Raw genomic sequence first — 20,627 nt, forward strand, 5'->3', positions numbered from 1 at the left:
AATTTTTTCTAAGTCTCCAAAGTCCAAAGTCAAAAAACGATTTCGGAGCAAGATAAACGAACTGCACAATTAAATGTGAGTGACAAATGATTTAAAACTCTCTAAATATTCTAGCAGAGGTAAGATTTTCGTTGGTCTGCTTAATGTGCAACGAAAAGCATACCAAATTTTAATTTACGATTTTGTTGTGCTGGTTTTGTATGAAAATTTTCGTTTAGCTTCAGTAGCATAATAGGCTTTAGAAATGAGTACAAAATATTCACTTTTGAACTGAAATATAGAGTATAGGGTTCCTGGTCTACCAAAAAGTTGGAATCTAAGTTCATCGCTTTCTAATAAAAAGTCCAGAAAGTGCATTTTGGTCTTTGTAAATAACTAGGTTTTGAATACAGTGGATTTTTTTTGTTGAAGGAACTATTTACCTATCTCCAGTCGTTTAATGGTATTTTTGATTAAACATTTTTATTGCATTCTAGAAAATTGTTTTGGAACAATTTAAATTTTTTGCGATGACATTTTTTATAAATGACAATTTATTATGGCATATTTCATGCTCCTTTCCCATAACACTTCTTAAAAACGAATCAAAAGCTTATAATTTTCATTAATTAAAATTAAACTAATTTAAATACTCAAAATTTGGATAAAATCATCTTAATGAAAACATGAAATGAGATGATTTTATTTTTAAATTTGGTTGTGACCGATCTTCTTGAACCCGTTGAATATGTACCTACTTTCGATTTGCGTCATAAGTTTAGTATTATCTAATTTATTTATTTATTATTTTTTTGTATGCATATCAGTCACATAAATTACATTAATTTTGAATATCGAATACAAATAATTCTATTTATATCTGATACATTTACTTAAATGTAGTTCAAAACAAGTTAAATTAAATTATTAATTTATGATCATATACTTACTTAAAAACAAATAATACAAACAGGGCCGTTGAATAATATAAACATCAGGGCCAGTGGGCCAGCCGACCATTATCATTCCCAGTTAGCACTATACCAGGATGAAGTTTTTATGGATTAATCCGCCTATAATATGGACTCAAAATATGAGTACCCACATCTTATGGTTAGAAGGAAAAAATAAAAGCAATAACGGGTTTGTTATTGTAACTCAGGGCCTTATGCAGCTACACACTTTGTATGTATAATCAATCCAGCCGCTCTATAAAATCTAATGCGAGTGCCTCCTTTAAAATAAACGAGATCTCCGAAAAATTGTATCAGTTTCGCGATGTATTCGTTCAAAGTGGTTTCATTAACCTTATTAATATTCGAATTAATATTAAGTTTTTCAAATGCCACTGATGGTCGTATTGTTGACCTCCCAAATGGTCAGATGCAAGGTTCCTTGATTGAAAACTACTATTCCTTTACAAATATACGTTATGCGGAACCTCCGGTACGTTTTGAACCATCAAAACCTTATGAGTCCAATTGGGAAGGTATTCAAAATGCAACTGGTGAAATGCTTGCTTGTGTTCAATTTGAAAGATTTGCAAATTTTACTAAAGGACAAGAAGACTGTTTATTTTTGAACATCTTTACTCCGCAAAAAGCAGATAACAACAATCTTTTACCAGTATTCATATACATTCATGGTGGAGCCTTTATGTACGGCTCAGCAGCATTTTATTCACCAAAAATCATAATGGAAGAGGGGAATATGATAGTTGTTACAATTAACTACCGACTCGGACCACTAGGATTCCTTTCAACTGAAGATGGAGCAATTCCAGGAAACTTGGGATTAAAAGATCAACAATTGGCCTTAAGGTGGATCAAAAAGAATATTCATCTTTTTGGTGGAGATCCTGAAAAGATTCTCTTAACTGGAGAATCAGCTGGAGGTGCATCGGTGCATTTCCATGTTTTGCAAATAGAAACTGAAAACTTGGTATCAGCTGCAGCAGGGAGAAGTGGATGTGCTTTAAATCCTTGGGTAATGCAGAAAAATCCCAGGGAAAAAACTGAAACCTTAGCAAAGCTTTTGAATTGTCCAAGCGAAGGAAAGGAGTTGAAATGTTGTTTAAAGGAAAAACCTATTGATAAGATATATGCAGCTGTAGGGAAAATGTTCAAGTTTTTGGACAATCCCTTCAATTTGTTTGGGCCAGTTGTTGAAAAGGAAAACACGCCTGGTGCATTTATGACTGCAGAGCCTCGAAGACTCATCCAAAGGGGTGAAATTGCCAATATTCCATATATGGTTTCAATGACTAGTGAAGAAGGAGCTTACAATGCTGCCTTCTTTCTAAGTAAGAACAAGAACGGAGTGGAATATATTGATGAACTTAATGAACGCTGGTTTGAATTGGCGCCATATCTTCTATTCTACTACGATGAGCCTTGTAAAGAATGCAAGCAGAAGTTGTCCGAGAGTCTCAAGGAGATGTATATGGGTAAAGAAAGAATATCTCGCAAAAGTTATTTGAAATTGCAAAAAATGTTCAGTGATTTGATTTTTATCAATGGCATTTTGGAAACCATAAAACTTCATAGAATGTTTGGACCACGTCCAGTTTATAGTTACATTTATGCAAATCCTCATAAATATGGTGTAGGAAACTTTTTCGCCAATGATTTGGAATTCGAGTTTGGTAAGTTTTTCTAGTATTTTATTTAAATTCTTAACATTTAAATTAACGTTTTCGATTTCAGGAGCAACTCATGGCGATGATGAGGCACTTTATCTTCCATTTATTCCATTTGCCCAATTTGAGAATGCCACAAACTTAACTAATATGAAAATTTCAAAATATTTCCTTAAGATGTTTGAAACGTTTGTTTCAGAGGGGTAAGATTATATTGCATTAAAATATTGCGAATATTTTGTTTAAAATTCATATTTTCAATTTTAGGATTCCTCTGTTCAAAGATACCTCATTACCTGCCAATGAAAATAATCTGGAACCAATAAAGTACTTGCAGATATTTGGAGAGAAATATTGTATAGGGCCATGGATGAGTAACAAAACTCAGGAGTGTCAGCAGAGCGAAACTTGTTTTTCTTATTAAAATGTAAATGTATGTGAACCATTATCACGTATTATTTTTGAATAATATTATTTTTAATGATTATGTTTCATATTGATCCTTGAGCTAGTTAAAATTAAGATTAAAAGATACGTTTTTTTTGTAATTTTCTTTCAATTCCTGGAATCAGTGTAGAATTCATATTTTCCTAACAATCAAACATGACATTACTGTGATAGATAATGGTTCTCGAAAGTCCGTCTCTCGGTCAGTCTGTCGTTCTGTATAAGAAGCTACAGCCTAAATGGATTTGTCGAACAACTTCAAGCTTGGTATGTAGCTGTTTTTGGACCCTGTACAGAGAGATTTTTGGAATTAATTTGTTTGGACGAAAGATAACGGTACCTATAATGTACCAATTTTGGGAAAAGTTTAATAGTTTAATTTTCTTAAAAACGGCTCCTACGATTTTGATTAACAAAATCAAGTATTAGTTCTTAAACAAGTTCTATCTACATGAAAAAAGATTATCTCAAAAACCGTAGGTACATCCTATAGCACCGTTTTTTAAATTACTGTTTATATCCCAAATGACTGGTTCAATTTTAACGAATTTTTGTATGCAAAAGTATTTATATTGCCTAAATATAAATCAAAATAAAAGTTTTCAAAAATTATTTTATTTTTTTTTTTGCAAAATCAAATTTTAGAACCATTGAACCATTCATTGATAGTTTTTGAAATTTTAGTTTTAAATATCGATTAACAGTTTATAAAACATGGCCAATTTTATTAAAAAAATAAACAAAAAAATTTTTTAAAAATTAATTAAAACAAAAAAAAAAACGACTCAAACATGGTTTTGGGTGATTCCTTATAGAAGAAATTGAAATTTTTTTTGGACCAAAACAAGCATTACTGTTATCATAACGGTAATAGAAAAGTTAATTTTTTCGAAAACGGCTCTAACTATTTTCATTAAAATTTGTGTGGTAGTAATACACTACTACACATTAGAACCAACTTTTGAAATAAAAAAAAAATTTTGTACCGTTATTAACGGTACCTGTCATTGAATGGTTTCTTTTACTTATGAATTTCTCGTAAACCACTTAGCCGATTTATAAACAGAAACGTTAAAATAAACGTTATATAAAAATTTTTAAAAAATTTACAAAAAACACATTTTTGGATTTTAAAAAGTATTTCAATTTTTTTTTTTGAAACTTCGTTTTTATACCTATGTTGAATAATATTTTATTAGAAATTGCATTGGTACCAACTTTTTTTTTGAAAAATGTAAGAATTTTTTTATATTTTACTTAAAAAAAAAACGACTCTAACGATTTTCGATTTTTTTTTAAATTCTTTTTTATACAAGAAATCAAATGGCATATTATAGTCCAGTGCATTTATGATTTTCATATATGTACATACATATATGTACCACCCCCAAATTTTTTTTGCTCATTCGATAGAGAATTAGGTGAATATCATAACTCTAATTTTTCGCACTCGTGAAATTCACCTTTTGGCCGCCATCTTGGATTTTAGTTTTAAAATTTTCATTAAATATATCGACTTCTGTTCATCCTAGATAGAAGTTGGTTCTACAAAAAAAGTAGACATTTAAATTTCGCGTCTTCTTGACATAAATCAAATTCAATCAAATCAAAACATTTTTTCGATATTCTGAATATTAAAAAAGTTACATGCCAAAAAAGTAAAAAAAAAATATGAAAAAAAAGTTTTTTAGTTTTGAGCACTTTTTATCAAAAATATGAAAAACCTTCCGAGAAAATATTGTTCACTTTGTACAAAAGTTATTAATCCTTTTTTGTTAAAAAATGCCCTTTTCTGTCTGTGTTTTTTATCTTTACTTTTTTCTTAAATTTTGTTCAACCAAATTTTGAATATTAAATGATTAGTTAGTGAGTATTTTAGCTTTGTCTTAGAAAAAAAATTCAAGACGTGCATTTTTTTTAATTCTCTTCATTTGATAAAAAAGGGGTATTAATAATTTTTGTATTTACCTATAGCGATATAAAAAAAGTTGTACCTATAGCAGAGTAGAATTTTAAGGTGAACAACTTTAATCTAGGATGAACAGAAGTCGAAATATTTGATAAAAACTAAAATCCAAAATGGAGGCCAAAAGGTGAAAAATCAAGGTTATGATATTCACCTAACTCTTTTTCGAAGGAGCAAAACAAATTTTGGGGGTAGTACGAACTGCTGGGTCAAATTATAATTGCACTGGGCTAATACTTGGTTTGTGTAAAAGATCATTTAAAGCGGTGTTAAATTAGTTATAAAAACAGATTTTATTTTTTTTTGCATTAATTAATGAAATTCCTTAAAAATAAAAAAATTTAAATTTTCTCTAATTTATGTTCTGTTCAGTAAAAGCTTTAACATTAGAGCTACGTTACCATAAGAGCAAGTAAGTGCGACCCCAATCGTGCATTTTATTGTTCATGTTTTTGTTCTTGTAATCATTTGAAAACTCCAAAAATAACTTTCGCGGTTCACGAACGCATATCGTACGTACCAACACACTTTATATGTGAACAGCTGTTTATCTTGATTTGCAATTGTTACATTAATAATCTGAGTACAAACATCGAACCGCAAAAATTAAAAAAAAATCCCCAATTGTATCAGTATAAATATTCGCAAAAATAATGATCATTATGATCTTCCCGCACGATATACAAAACCTTTTTAAGAACATTGTTTTACTTGTTTCTCCTTTTATAGAACCAGAATTTAAATTATTGCTTAAAATAAGTTACATCTCTGAAAAATTTGCATCAGTCTCGCGATGTATTCGTTCAAGGTTGTTTCGTTAGCTGTTTCAGTTATTGTATTTATACATAGTTTTTCAAATGTCACTGGACGTATTATTGACCTCCCAAATGGTCAATTGCAAGGTTCATTAATTGAAAATTATTACTCTTTTACGAATGTACGTTACGCGGAACCTCCGGTACGTTTCGAAACATCCAAACCCTATGAGTCCAGTTGGGAAGGTATTCAAAATGCAACTGGTGAAATGCTTCGTTGTCGTCAGTTTGAAATATTTGCAAACTTTTCTAAAGGACAAGAAGATTGTCTATTTTTAAACATTTTCACTCCGCAAAACAGAAGCTTCAACAATCTTTTACCAGTATTTATATACATTCACGGTGGAGCCTTCATGTTCGGTGCGGGATCATCATATTCGCCGAAAACCATAATGAATGCAGGGAATATGTTAGTGGTTACAATTAACTATCGACTCGGACCACTAGGATTCCTTTCAACTGAAGATGGAATAATTCCAGGCAACTTGGGATTAAAAGACCAACAATTGGCCCTAAAATGGATCAAACAGAATATTTATCTTTTTGGCGGAGACCCTGAAAAGATTCTTTTGACTGGACAATCAGCTGGAGGTGCATCGGTGCATTTGCATGTTTTGAAAAAAGAAACTGAAAACCTGGTATCAGCTGCTGTAGCAATAAGTGGAAGTGCCTTAAATCCTTGGGTTATGCAGATGAATGCCAAAGAAAAAACTAAAACCTTAGCAAAGATGTTGAATTGTAAATGTCAAGGGAAGAAGTTGAAATCTTGTTTACAGGAACAACCCATCGAAAATATAAACTCTGCGGTGGGAACGATGTTCAAGTTTTTAGACAATCCATTCAATTTGTTTGGGCCAGTTGTTGAAAAGGAAAACACGCCTGGTGCATTTATGACTGCAGATCCTCAAAACCTGATCGAAAGGGGTGAAATTGCCAACATTCCGTTTATGCTTACGTTCACTACTGAAGAAGGAGCGTACAATGCTGCAAGTTTATTAAGAAAGAACGAAAAAGGATTGGATTATATTGAGGAACTTAACGAACGTTGGTTTGAATTGGCGCCATATCTTCTATTTTACTACGATAAACCTTGCAAAAAATGCAAGCAAATGTTGTCCAAAAGCCTCAAGGAGATGTATATGGGTAAAGAAATATTCTCTCGCAAAAGTTATTTAAAACTACAAAAAATGTTCAGTGATTTGATTTTTATAAATGGCATCTTGGAAACCATAATACTTCATAGAATGTTTGGACCACGTCCAGTTTATAGTTATATCTATGCAAATCCCCATAATTATGGTGTAGGCAACTTTTTAGCTAATGATTTAGAATTTGAGTTTGGTAAGTTTTTGTCTCTTTTATTTTGTTATGACCTTTTAAATGACAATAATTTTTAACTTCAGGAGCAACTCATGGCGATGATGAGGTACTTTTTCTTCCATTTGCTTTTAGCACAAATTATACCAGCAAAGTAAATGATATGAAAATTTCAAAATATTTTCTTAAGATGTTTGAAACGTTTGTTTCAGAAGGGTATGCTTGTATATTTAATTATGGAATATTTTGTATAGAATTTTTTTTTTAATTTTAGCATTCCTGTCTTCAAAGATACCTCATTACCTGCCAATGGAAATAATTTGGAACCAATACAGTTCTTGCAAATATTTGAGAAGATTTATTTTATAGGACCATGGTCGACGAGTAACACAAATCTGCAGGAGTGCCAGCAGAGAAAAAATTGTTTTTCATATTAAAATCTCTGTATAGATAATAATATTACATTGTACTTTTTGATGAATGTTACGAAATATGTTCAAAAAGTTGTTAAAAAGACAACAAAGAAAATTTGACTTAAACCTGAAAAGCTTTAAAAATGTTAAGTATATTGTTATTTAATAAGTTAAATAAATATAAAAATAAATTAATAATACAAAAAACTATTATACAATATGATTTGTTTTAATTTTTTTTTCAAACAATGCCTTTGTTATAATTTTGCATTGTATGCAAACTATAACAAAGCTATAATTTTCTTATATACAAAAATACAGTCACAATATAGTCAACACAATTCAGTGATCTGCTGAAAAATTAAGTCTATTTTCTTCAGTGTCCCTGATGATTGAGTTTGATTTTAATTTTTTTTTATGATTTTTTATAATTAAATGTTAAATTATTTCGAAATAAAAAACTTTTATATAAATCTAAATTTTGATAATTTATGGTATTCCATTTCATTTCGAAGCCAAATATAAAACTAGTCAATGTCAGTCTGAAGATTGCCAAATTGAAGTGTGACCACAAAGCTGTAAAATATAAAAGAATCATAAAAATCGGTTCAGCCAGTCGAAAGTTCTAAGGAAACAAACATACAAAGTGGGATTCAGAACCTTGTTCTTTTTGTAACCTTATTGAAAATGACCACTTTTAAAATACATGTTTTTTGAATGAGCATTTAGGTATAATGCTTTATAAGTTTTTAGAGGTACCGGCAGTAGCGTAGCTAGCCCTGTGGGAACCCTGTATCCAAATTATTTTGGGGGCCCCTCCCCACTTTAGAAAATTAAAAAAAAAAATAATGTAAGTTCGAATTTTTTAGCAATTGTAAGTCAACATCTAAAAAAATAAATGTCCCAATTTCAAAAATTAGATAGCTATTTTTTTTTTTTTAATCCAAAATCTTATTTTTCAGAATATTATTTTTAATTTACATTTAAGCTATTTAGTACCTAAATGCTTTTGTATTAAAAACTTCGTTGAAATTGAATTAGCTACTTCTTTGGTAGAATTTCAGAAATTAAGAAATTAAATAAACTGTTTCTATGGTTAGTACTGTCAATAGTAGACTTTGCTTAGAAACAAACATTTAGTTTTTCTTCAAAATCCTTTGAGTCGTTTTTGAGAAAATTTTAATTTTCCAAAATTGGAAATATGAATTACCCTTACTTTTTGACTATACAAAATTATTTGCAATAATCTCTCTGGAGAGTCTCCAAAAATCGCCACATACCATGTTTGAAATTGATCGGTTCATCCGTTTAAGCTTTAGTTCCTTACACAGACAGACAGGCAGACGGACTTGAGAACCCTACTTTTGTCCTGGTTTGCGTTTCTGTGTGATGTTGGTGTCTTTTGTCAGACAAGTTATAAAAATTCGAATTAAAAAAGTGATTGCATTTTAAAGTTGCAGTAGTATTAGTTGGTATGACGTTGATAGAAACACAGGAAAAAAACCATCGACAAACTATACCAAGTCTGGGAACTGAGCTGTCAAATCACTTTTGCCTATAAGCTGTGAGGTGTGATGAATAACCTACCAAGTTTCTGTGTGTTGCGTGTTTACACACACATAGACACTTGGTGGGTCATTCACCACAGTGGCTAAATTTTTCAGTTAAATTTGTTGTTACTTTGCACACAAGTTTCCAATCTTGGTATAGTTTGTTGATGACGCTATTAAGTACACTATTAGGTACAAAAAGTAATTATCATAGTCATAACATTTTTAATAAAAAAAATTTATTTTAAGTTAATAGATTCTAGTGAATGTTTTTAAATAATAAAAAGAAAGGTAGGCCTAAAAACTCCTGGTATAAGCAAATGCAAAAATACCAGCATTCAGTTGGCCTTAGAAATGGAACAATACAAAACCGGGAGGCTTGCCGCCGATTTCTGAGGTCAACCCGGCGAACCCCACAGGCGGATCACTAGTGTGAAGCAGTTACGTGGGAAAGTTATGATCCCCTTGATATCGAGATCATAACAGCGCCGAGAAATAGGAAGAAGAAGATTCTAGTGAATGTTTTTACAAGCGTCTTGTGCTTTGTATCTTTGGGGGCCCCTGTAGCACGGGGCCCTGTTACATGGATACAGTTGATACAGCGGTAGCTACGCCACTGGGTACCGGTGAAAAATAAAGTGTTAAACATTTTCATTATTATTTCACCGTTAAATAATTTTTTTTTTCACATGTTGATAAAAAATCACAAAATCACGTTGAAAAGTTATTCTACTAACTTTTCGGTGTCTCTACCGAACTTGCTCATACTTACAGATATGATCGATCATATTAAAAGCCACTTATTTTATTTTGCAATTGATGCCAATTTTATTTTTTTTCATACAACATGGAACAAAAAGTCTTGTCGCAATAGGCAGTCTTGTCCACTACATTTTGAATTTAACGTAAAAAAAAATTTCATTGAAAATTTAAAAATTCCCGTTGTGTAATGAAATGGACCTATATATATTTTTGTAGTTTATTCACTCTTACAAAAAGATAAAGCAGAGTTACACTTGGACGTATACGCAACTTTTTTTTTTTTGATGATAAGCTATTCCAATTACTCATTATACTTTCTGGAGGTTTTGGTGGATTGGAAAAGAGTCGACCGATTTTTAAAAAAATATAATATATCACTATTTTTAGCAGATGAAAATCATTTGTAATACAGAATTAAGACAATTTTCAAGTAGGTAGTTAGTCATTTGTCATTTTAAAAGTTGTCACCTCTCATCTATGAATTAGTTCCCTCTTAACTCTGTACGTTTACTGTATCAACTTGTTTTGTAATCACATAATGAAATAAAAAAAATATTGTTTTAAAATAATTTAACCATCTGTATTTCAAATTCATTTTTACTTTTTTTTTTCTTTCACACAATTTAACTGCTATCTAATATCTTAGAATTAGATTTGCTTTAAACTTTATTTCCTTTACACAGATAATAAAATGCATCAGTTTCTAAAGCGGTTGATTACAGGTGCCCTTACTTTGAATGGTCACATCTGAAAAGAAATATTAATTAGAACTAATATTTAAGTTTAAGTAAAATTTAATTATGTAAAATATTTGGTTTGAAACTTAAATTACTAACTGAAAATACACTCTTTGTCTCAAAAATAGAATAAAAATTCTATACAAACTTTGTTGACCCCTACCGTTATCAAAGAAATCAAATTTAATTTCATTTTCACTTCTTTAATGAACAATAAACGTGTAACACTTATGGGCACGGTAGTGCCCAGCCAAGTTCTCTAGCAACTTTGGCACTACACCCTTATTTACAGGAAACAACTCAGGCCATTTTCGACCCCCCTCTAACATCCACACCAAAGATGCTAGAATATTCAAACTCGCTACATTTATTGAGCTTGTCAAAACCAAACTCCTCACAAAATTTAAGCCTTTTACGATGAGTAGTTTCTGAGATATAGGGCTTCAAAAATCGCAAAAACCGTAACTGACTGACTGACTCACTCACTCACTCACTCACTCACTCACTCACTCACTCACTCACTGACAGATCATCAAAATTATGGAGAACTTCCCGTTAACGTAGAAACTTGAAATTTTACACGGTGATAGGGCTTGTGGTGTACACAAAGGGAAAAATCGAAAATTTGAGATTTTCAATTCAGGGGGCGTGGCATCCGCCCATTTCCGCTGAATTATCATCAAATATTATAGAGCACTTCTGATTATCGTAGAATCTTGAAATTTGGTGGAATGGTAGAACTGGTAGTTTATACAAAGAAAAAATTTTAAAATTTGAGAATTTCAGCCAGGGGGCGTGGTAACCGCCCATTTCCGCTGAATTATCATTAAATATTATAGAGCACTTCTGATTATTGTAGAATCTTGAAATTTGGTAGAACGGTAGAGCTGGTAGTTTATAAAAAGGAAAAAATTTAAAATTTGAGAATTTCAGCCAGGGGGCGTGGCAACCGCCCATTTCCGCTGAATTTTCATCATATATAGAGATCTTCAATTCTACAGCCATACCTTGCAAAAAGTAGTGAAATCACAACAAAAACATTACTGTTAAAAAAAGAGCCAAGTTCTCCTATGTTGAAATTATGCTGGCACAAAAAGTACTGAGATGTAAAAGTGTACCAAGTTCTAAAGTTTGGGTTCAAATTCGTATCAATAAAATTTTGATTGTTTCCTTGGCAATTTTTGAAATAACTTTAAAAATCGGTAATGAAAAGAAAAATTGTCAAGAGAACAATCAAAATTTTATTGATACGAATTTGAACCCAAACTTTAGAACTTGGTACACTTTTACATCTCAGTACTTTTTGTGCCAGCATAATTTCAACATAGGAGAACTTGGCTCTTTTTTTAACAGTAATGTTTTTGTTGTGATATTCTATACAATATCAATTCTCATTCACTAGATGGCGCCTTTGTTTGACAACATAATAAAATTAAATGCAGAACAGTTACAAATTAGTGCCATTAATCTGTGTGGCTAAAAACCGTGAATGAAAAGCACTCCCTGTGGCTTGCTATAGCTATTATTCGCATTGCATCAAGATAAAATTATCTGCAAATTGCGAAAAAAAAAAGAAAAAAAAAATAACGATTTAAATCCTTTTGTTAATGGCCGGCAGAGCTATTGAAAGTGTTTTTTTTTGCGTTGGGAATGCCAATTACGCTTTCTCTCAATTGTTAAAGCCATTACTTTAATTTTATTCGCTCTTCATGGTAATATTCATAGTGAGGTTAAGTGATTTGAGAGTAAGTTAATAAGTCACTCACTTGTTGCAACTTAGATAAAAGATCTATCATCTTTATCATCGTAAAGTGACTGCACTTGGTTGCCAGGGCCCCATTTCACCAACTTACAAATTTGTAATTACAAGTGATTTTCACAATATTTGTGAAAAAATCTATAAATTTTGTTTCACCAGTTTCTTGTGATCACAAAATTGTACTTGTAATCTACAATTTTAAATTTGTGAAAAAATCCATTTTCTGTTTCACCAAATCTTGTATTTTACAAGTAACAAATTTGTAAGCTTTCAAGTTTCTTGTGGGTTTTTGTTTCACCAAACTAAAAAAATTACAAGTTTCTATTTATTTGTGAAAATTTTCTACAAGAGTCAAGACGTATGTCATTTTTGCTACAAATTTGTAAAAACAGTATTTTAGAGTAATAAAAGTGTTTAAAATGGCCTTACGACGAAGGCCATTATTATTATTTTTATTATTATTCAGGGTTGAAAAAATATCAATTGAAAAAAAAATTAAATTGAAATTTTAAAAAAAATCATTTATTGCAATTAAAAAAAAATTAATATATTCATATATTAATTTTTTAATTGCAACAAAATATATTTTTACTGCGACATAAAAAAAAATGCATTAAAAAAATTTGTATTGCAACGGAAAAATATTTCAATTAATAACAAATATTTACTTGTAGGTATTTACAATTTTGACTATTTGCCTTTACATAGAATTCAATAGTAAAGTTGAAATAACTAATGTATGGCCAAATGTCCGAAATTGTAAGAAATTCGACGAATATTAAGAAAAAATATTTAATATTTTGCATTGATTTTTTTGTCTATTGAGAAAATTTTTTATTTGTGATATTTTTTTTTTGAATGAAAAATATTTTTAGTTGCAATAAAAATTTTATTTTCAATGAAAATATTTTTCAGTTACAATAACTTTTTTTTTATTCTGCAAAAAAATATTTTTTTTAGGGCAAATATTTTTCAGTTGCAATAATTTTTTTTTCTGTTGCAATAAATATTTTTTTTAGTGGAATAATTTTGTATTTGTTTTAAATATTTTTTTTTAAATTTGTAATGGAAAACAAATGCATTAAAAATGCGGTATAGCATTTGTGCTTCAAATAGAATGAAAACATCAAAAAATATCTATTTAAAAATTTTTCCTTATCGCTTTAACCTGCCCCTTAAGTGTGTAAAAATTCGTTTTCTTTTGATCAAAGAAGCTTTGATAGTGTCATTATTTCACATATTTGTATTCCTTCATTCCTTATATTATTTTATTAATTTTCCTCACTATTTAAAATTTTGTTTGGCATTTAAAAAAAAATTCTTATTTTGATCAAATTACAAAGATATCACAGTATTAGTTATTTGACAAATTTCCGTTTAAAATAGGGTTGCCACATAAGAGCTCCAGTTTTAAAAGTGGCAATCCTATTTTTTCATATTCAATATTAACTTATTCTTCACTTTAAACCAATATTAGCCTATGTCGTTATGAGTTAAGTAACTAAACGGTCACCGCTAAGACTATAACGAGCTTTACAAGTTTGTGATAGAGACTTGTTGTTTACAAGAAAAAAATATAATTGGTGAAACGGTAATTCTACAAACTTGTGGTTTTCAAAAGTTAGTTGTAATTTTTTTTTTTCAATAATCACAAATTTGTGAATTACTTATTTGTACTTCGTGAAACAGAATTCCACTGTACAAATTTGTACTTGTGATCTACAAGTTGCAAATTTGTGCTTGTAACTTGTAGTTGGTGAAATAGGGCCCAGGTGTTGAGAAATCATAAAAAATTATTTTTTATTGTTTTTCAAAGTCAATATATGTGCCCTTAATTATGAAAGTGGACTAAGTCACTCCTAAAAATGGCATCAAATCTAGCCTAAAAATAATTATTATTTAAGGGGTAAAGTTTATTTGAAAGCGAAATTGCAGCAAATAGACTTCTTTATTGCTCCTCTAGTGATTTCATAAAAGAAATATAATTAAATCGTTATAAGAAAATTATTATGTAAGTTTTTCTTCAAACAATGCAAAAAGTGACTTAGTCCACTTTCATAATCATAGCCACATATATCATCCAAATATGCTTACCAAAGATAAATTATGGAAAAGTTTGATAGTGTTCTACGATGAAGCTTCAAAAATAAATTTTTTATGAAACAAGTCATGATTTCAAAAAACTCTCGGGCGCCATTTATCAATTATAAATCTCACCTCCAAACACGTTAAAATCAGTAAAAATCATACAAGAAATTCGTCTTGAAAGCAAATTTAAATCAGAAGAAGCTTTTTTTATTGCACTTGGCAACCATACATCCTAACATTTAATTATATTTCCTATTCTACCTGTTCCTCACTAGTGCTTGTCGTTGTAACTGTTGTTGTCATGATTGACAACAATAACAATGAGAAGCATCAGCCTTTAGATATGGATACTTAAAAAGTTTAAACTTAACAAACTTATAATTTACACCACGTTCCACACATGTAACATGTTCGTGAAAAGGCATGCAGCTTAAAACTTGTATATATCTATCTACTCACCGATATGTAAACAAGATGCGTAACATTCCATCTGAGCCTCACTGGTGTACATAAATCCATCCGAACCACAAACAACTTCTTCATCTTCATCTTGCACATTGGAGCATATTCGTTCGCAGTATTCTTCGGTGTCTTTTTGTTCCGTGGTTGGATTGGTGGGAGTCTCATTGGGATTGGCCTTGACACGACCGTAAACATCCTGCAATGTAGGTTGGAAAACAAAAATAAATATAGAAAAATTTAAGAGGATGTATTATGTGGTGCATAATGATTTTAATAAATTAATTGGAGCAATGCGGTTTTCAGTTTTTCGTGTTTTTAAAGTAGACTGAGATGATGAAAGAGCAATGTTCGGATTTAGATGATACTTTTTACTTTAAAAGTATCAAGTAATTTGGAATTTTTGTTCTTTAAGAAATTTCTATGAGAAGAATAAGATTTATAATAAGTGTATGAAAAAAAAGAGGATATGTAAAGTTTCGGCTTGGTAAAATGAATCCAGTAAAATTGTTAACTCTTGAAATTACACAGAAATAAATACGGCAAAATGGTGTTCATCTTAAATTTGTCTACTTAAAATAATAAGATTTCTTATTTCATTTAATTTTAATAAGTATTTTCTTTAGTTATAAAAAAATATAATGATTGCTCATTAATTTAATGTGTTTGCTTATTGAAATTAAAAATTAAACAAAAATAAAAGGAAGTTCACATTAATTTAATAGGATTATTTTCTATCAATTTATCTTGGGCAAACATTTTGCAGTGCAGATAATTTGTTAAACTGCAGGAAATTATAAGATGCCCAAACATCCTTAAAATTATGAGTAAATTGCAGAAATCCCCAATTTTAATACAATTTTCATTGTTTTTTGCAGTTTACTCAAAATTTTGAGGGTGTTTGAGCAAAACAAACTTCAGATTCGGATTCACCACGTCAAAATACATAAAGATAAGCAGATCCGATCAAAAGTATTGGCAATTTTTTTTTTGTGAGCCTGTGTTATCATGGACAAGAAAAAAATATCAGTATTAAATAATTTATATCTCAGCAACCAAAAAGATATCAAAATTTTTAGGCTAGTCATTATGTCGGAAAAAATGGCTTGGAAATGCAAAATGACCGAGAAAGCTAAATTTTGGATATGTTGTAGGGGATGCTTAAAAAAGTTTAACTTGAAGTTTTCGACCCAGATTTCCTATTTGCGATATGCGATTTGTTTTTTGACATTATATATTTTTGGGTGATGAATATCCAAAAAAATATTAAATCAAATTTGTAGACCCTGTTCAGACCTACAATTTCGTATTTTTTTTTTTTTGACAATAAAAAAACATGAATGATTGTTTTTTTCACAACCGAACGAGCGGCTTGCTTAGCGGTGGGTGGGACTAAACTACTTTGCGGCCGGTGGGAGGTCGTAATTTTGGTAAAAAAAAATAAAAATATAAAAAAAAATAAAAATAAAAATACGGTTCCGAATTCTTAAAAAAACGGGTCAAAAATGTTGTACTTTGAAATTCAGTCAATAAAATCTACCCCCTAATTTGATGCTTGAGTATAATAAAAAATATTTTCTAAAAGAACAAGTACTCCTCTGTTTACAACTCTAAAAAATCTGAAATTGACCGAAAAATGACCGAGTAAAAAATCGTTGAAATCTGAAAATATTGAAAAACGGTTTTTTGACGATAACTAGAAATTTTGAGGGTCTATGAAAAATTTCAAGTGCCGAAATATGATGTACTCAGTAAGACCTTCAACCTCTGGTAGGTCACTTCCAAAGTAATTACAACGACACAAAAACAACTTAAGTAAAGAGATTATCGTGTCAAAGGGAAGAAGGGCGAAGAGCGGAATTAACTGCAAATTAAATTTTCTAGTTAAAAAAAAATTAGCGCTTTTAGAGCAAGTCGTTTTCTTTTCGTTTCAGTACAAACGGCTAACGTGATAGTTGTGACTATAGTCCAGTAGTTTTTTTTTTTTTGGGTGCTGAAAATTTTGTACAACGAGAAAAATGATCAGAAAATGCCTTGTTTGCTTGTTTTTGAAGAAGTGAGCTTTTTTATCAGAACAAAATTGAAGGGATACAAGTCTAAAGGGTCTAAGTGCCAAAAAATTAAAAATCAATATTTTTATCAAAATACTATCTTAGTGCCAAGCCTTATAATATCCAAATGGATTCAAGTGCCTGTTTCTTTTAAAACTATACACACACAAATAGACTCACAACCCTTCAATTGTATATTTTTAAATAAGTTCCAATAACACATAATTTATGTTTTTAAAATCTTATTGAAATTTTTTGATAATCACTTACAGGTGAAAATTTTGTTGGACGAACCCGAAAAATATAAAATTAGATTTCAAAATCAATTACACAAGAACTTCCCATTTTTATCTGAGCCTGAATACAATTTGACTGGACTATTTAATACAGATTCAAATAAGGAATATAATACTTATTTTTTTTCTTCAAAACGACTTTAGGGATCTATATAGAATATCAATGAAATCGTCATAGTCTATTTATCTGTTAACAATTTCTTAACTGGCCATTATGCGGTGCATTCCATATGCAGAACTTGAATACTCAAGTAAAGAATGATTTGTACTAATCATTACAATTTTTTAATACAAAAAAGTTACGCATACACCACAGTGACCTTTAAGCAAAAACAAAAAAATCGAGATAAGTACCCCTGTGCGCGTTGTTAGCACAAATCGTTTTGTGACTTTCGAGAGGTGCTACTGGACTCCCGAATGGTTAAAAACAATGCTTAATCAATTTGTCTTCAAAAAAATTATTGTTCCACTTTAAGAACCGATTTTTTGAAAGAATCTTAATAAAGACCAAACAAAATCAGCAATGTCTATTCTATACTCATCATCCATACCTACAATTTTAAACCACAATTAATCTTGATTCGAATGCTATCCGTGTTGAATTAAATTGTCTGGAAACGTTTGTGTCAGTCAATCTAGAAACAAGTCTTCACTTTATTAAATTTCAATTCAATTACATCTTTCACAACAAAACGGTGTACAATCGCTTTAACAATCGAAAGTTCTTAACAATTGAAAAGTGCATTCAAAGAGAGAGAGAGAAAAAAAAAAAAGAATACAAAAAAAACTTCTTTCATTCAATGCACTTTTAATTGTGTATTATGAATAAGTGGGCCAAAACGAACTCGTTCAGTGCAAACTCTTCACATGAGAAATATCAGATTTTTTTTTTTGTAACGCATTGAGTTTGTTTCAAGATCACACAAAAAAATAAAAATACACTTACCGATGACGCTTGCATCAATTCCTCATCCTCTTCGTCATCAATGTCATCATCCTGCTGCTGCTGCTGCTGCGATGTCGGGGCAGAAGCTGGTTTAACATATCGACGATCCGTTTGTTGGTTTTGTTTCTCACCATTTCGTGATAATGAATCCATTGGATTTGATGTGTATGAAACATGGATGGCATCTTGTTCGGTAAATTCCACCCTCTCTGGATCCGATGCACGATCTGTCAACTTTGGTCGCAGAACACTTGAGAATATTGGGCTGTTTTGACGTTGTTGATGATGGTTTGAAGCATCTGCCGAACTAAACGAGGTCGATGCAATACTTTGTACGTTTTTCTTTCCATCTGAACTCACTACAAAATCTTTATTGCCACCTTGGAAGCTGCCTACAATAGCTTGCGCTGGATATGAATTGCTAAAGCTGTTGGCCGAATTGGCCTGAGCCTGATGTGCTTGAGCTTGAGAATAAGAAGAAGACACACGAAGTGGCGCATTGACAGTGAACGCTGTATTGAGGCTACTACTTGATTCTACATTCCGTTGTTGTTTTTGTTGTTGTTGTTGCTGTTGTGGATGATGTTGTTGTTGTTGTTGTTGATAATGTTGCAAAGGAGAACTGCTTAGAGCTGCATTATCTGAAGATTTCTTCTTCTGTTGCTGCTGCTGTTTAGATTGATCCAATTTCCGGTAATCCGGTTCGACTTTCGGTAGAAAATATTCATTTGAGCTCATAAAGTTCAAATACTGTTTAGCCTGCTTCATAGCGTTTTCACCAATATTTTGATAGCCAAATGAGCTATCACCTTCACTATCGGTGTCCTCGTGTACAGAATACATAGCATGATCAGGATCTTGTGGAATCGGATGTTGTTTGAAACGCCTAAGGGCTTCAACTCTATCATCGGATTTCTGAACTGGTAACATTACTGATGGACGACGAACAATCACTTCACCGTTATAATTTGGAGATGGCTTGAAATTGTGTGTTTCCGGGATCGCATTTGGATTGTGTCCCGGTCCTGGACGATAATTTAATGGAGCACCCTTGTGAGCGTAGGGGTCTTTGGCAAGAGAAAATCGGGTGTTTTTGAAAGATGGTGGATATGGTGGAACACCGTTTGGACGAAGGAATAATCCTGGAGGTGGTGGACCTGGAGGTCCTGAGTAAACCCTACGCCTCATATGAGGAGGTGGTGGCCTAGCAAAAGGTGGCCTTCCATATGAAGCCGGAACTGAACCAGTATCAGTTTTCTGAGGGAAATGATCACTTCGCGGTAAAATCTGTGGCGGTGCTGGTCTACGAGTGTGTTGTTGTTGTTGTTGTGGTTGATCAAAAAACAATCTACCCATTAAACGTAAGTCTCGCGGAATGTCCCATTGACGGGCTGAACGAGAGGAGTTTAAATTTTGTTCGTTTTCAGCGACACAGGAGTAAACCGTGAGTGTAACGATAAGTAGAACAAAATAAGTTCTTGACATTATTAAAGCTTAAAAGTTTAGTTAAATTCAACGTCAAATTATTTTAAATGAACAAATTAATTGCACTTTCTTAAACGAACTCTTAAACTTGTTAAGGATCGTTTTTTTGTTTTTATTTTTGTATATCTTCTTCTGTTGCCTCGATGGCAAAGAGTGAATCTTCTTCGACGACTGTTCGGATTAAACTGATGACCAAGTGAATTTCGTTTAGCTTCCATCTGTAAGATACTTTTGGTTATAGGCTCTTCCAAAGAACAGAGTGGTGGTGGTTGTGGTGCAAGAGTGCTTCTAGTCAACCAGCGGCATCAACCAGCTAGCAACTTTCTTTTCATTTTCTTGTTGGATTCTTGGTTATAGTGTATTAGCCAGAAGTGGACAGCTTACAAGAATTGGGAAAAAGAAGAAGGAAACTAACCAAGTTTTTTTTGTATTCGGTTAAATCAATGGACAAACAATAACGGTATAGAATTTTTGAATGCTTCATAGTGAAGATATATACATATCCAGTTTTCATGGAATTCAATTTTCTTCGTGTCGGTCGTATATATTCTTTTGCATCAAAAGAAGTGAGTTTGGTTTCGTTTTTTTTTTTTTTTTGGTTGATGATGACGATCATTTGCAGATGAAGATATTTGGTCTGGGATAAGTGTGTATAGTGTGGAAGATGATTTCAGTAGTTTTTATTTATTTATTTATTTGTTCAAGATTGGCAAAAAAAAAGAAAATAAAGATTAAGATGATTATGAAGATGATCAATAACTGTATTTTGGGCGAAATTATTTTCTGCATATATATGTAAATGTGTGTTTGGAAGATCATATTTTTATTTTATATTCATTTTAAACCTGACCTCAATTAATGTAGTTTTCTAAGATTTATTACGATTTCGTTTATAGTGAGATAAATTATTATCACGTAA

The 20,627-nt window shown here is 31.2% G+C and overlaps 3 protein-coding genes across 3 annotated transcripts; 2 read left to right on the plus strand and 1 right to left on the minus strand.

The window, feature by feature from the left end:
* The first annotated feature begins 1,038 nt into the window (after nt 1-1,038).
* LOC129910705 (esterase 6-like) lies at nt 1,039-3,084 on the plus strand. The gene is made up of 3 exons (XM_055988193.1): nt 1,039-2,623; nt 2,685-2,820; nt 2,885-3,084. The coding sequence occupies exons 1-3, from the start codon at nt 1,258-1,260 to the stop codon at nt 3,039-3,041; spliced, it is 1,659 nt and encodes a 552-aa protein (XP_055844168.1). The 5' UTR covers nt 1,039-1,257; the 3' UTR covers nt 3,042-3,084.
* A 2,947-nt stretch (nt 3,085-6,031) lies between these two features.
* On the plus strand, nt 6,032-7,599 carry LOC129909412 (esterase 6-like). The gene is made up of 3 exons (XM_055986498.1): nt 6,032-7,186; nt 7,249-7,378; nt 7,437-7,599. Exons 1-3 carry the CDS (start codon nt 6,055-6,057, stop codon nt 7,597-7,599), a joined length of 1,425 nt encoding a protein of 474 aa, XP_055842473.1. The 5' UTR covers nt 6,032-6,054.
* A 2,836-nt stretch (nt 7,600-10,435) lies between these two features.
* LOC129909903 (myb-like protein AA) lies at nt 10,436-20,299 on the minus strand. Its single transcript, XM_055987056.1, has 3 exons — nt 18,224-20,299; nt 14,931-15,129; nt 10,436-10,634 (listed from the first exon to the last, which is right to left on the minus strand). Exons 1-3 carry the CDS (start codon nt 19,706-19,708, stop codon nt 10,591-10,593), a joined length of 1,728 nt encoding a protein of 575 aa, XP_055843031.1. The 5' UTR covers nt 19,709-20,299; the 3' UTR covers nt 10,436-10,590.
* Between the last annotated feature and the right edge of the window lie 328 nt (nt 20,300-20,627).

This window comes from Episyrphus balteatus, chromosome 2, assembly GCF_945859705.1.
Source record: "Episyrphus balteatus chromosome 2, idEpiBalt1.1, whole genome shotgun sequence".
Classification (NCBI taxonomy): domain Eukaryota; kingdom Metazoa; phylum Arthropoda; class Insecta; order Diptera; family Syrphidae; genus Episyrphus; species Episyrphus balteatus.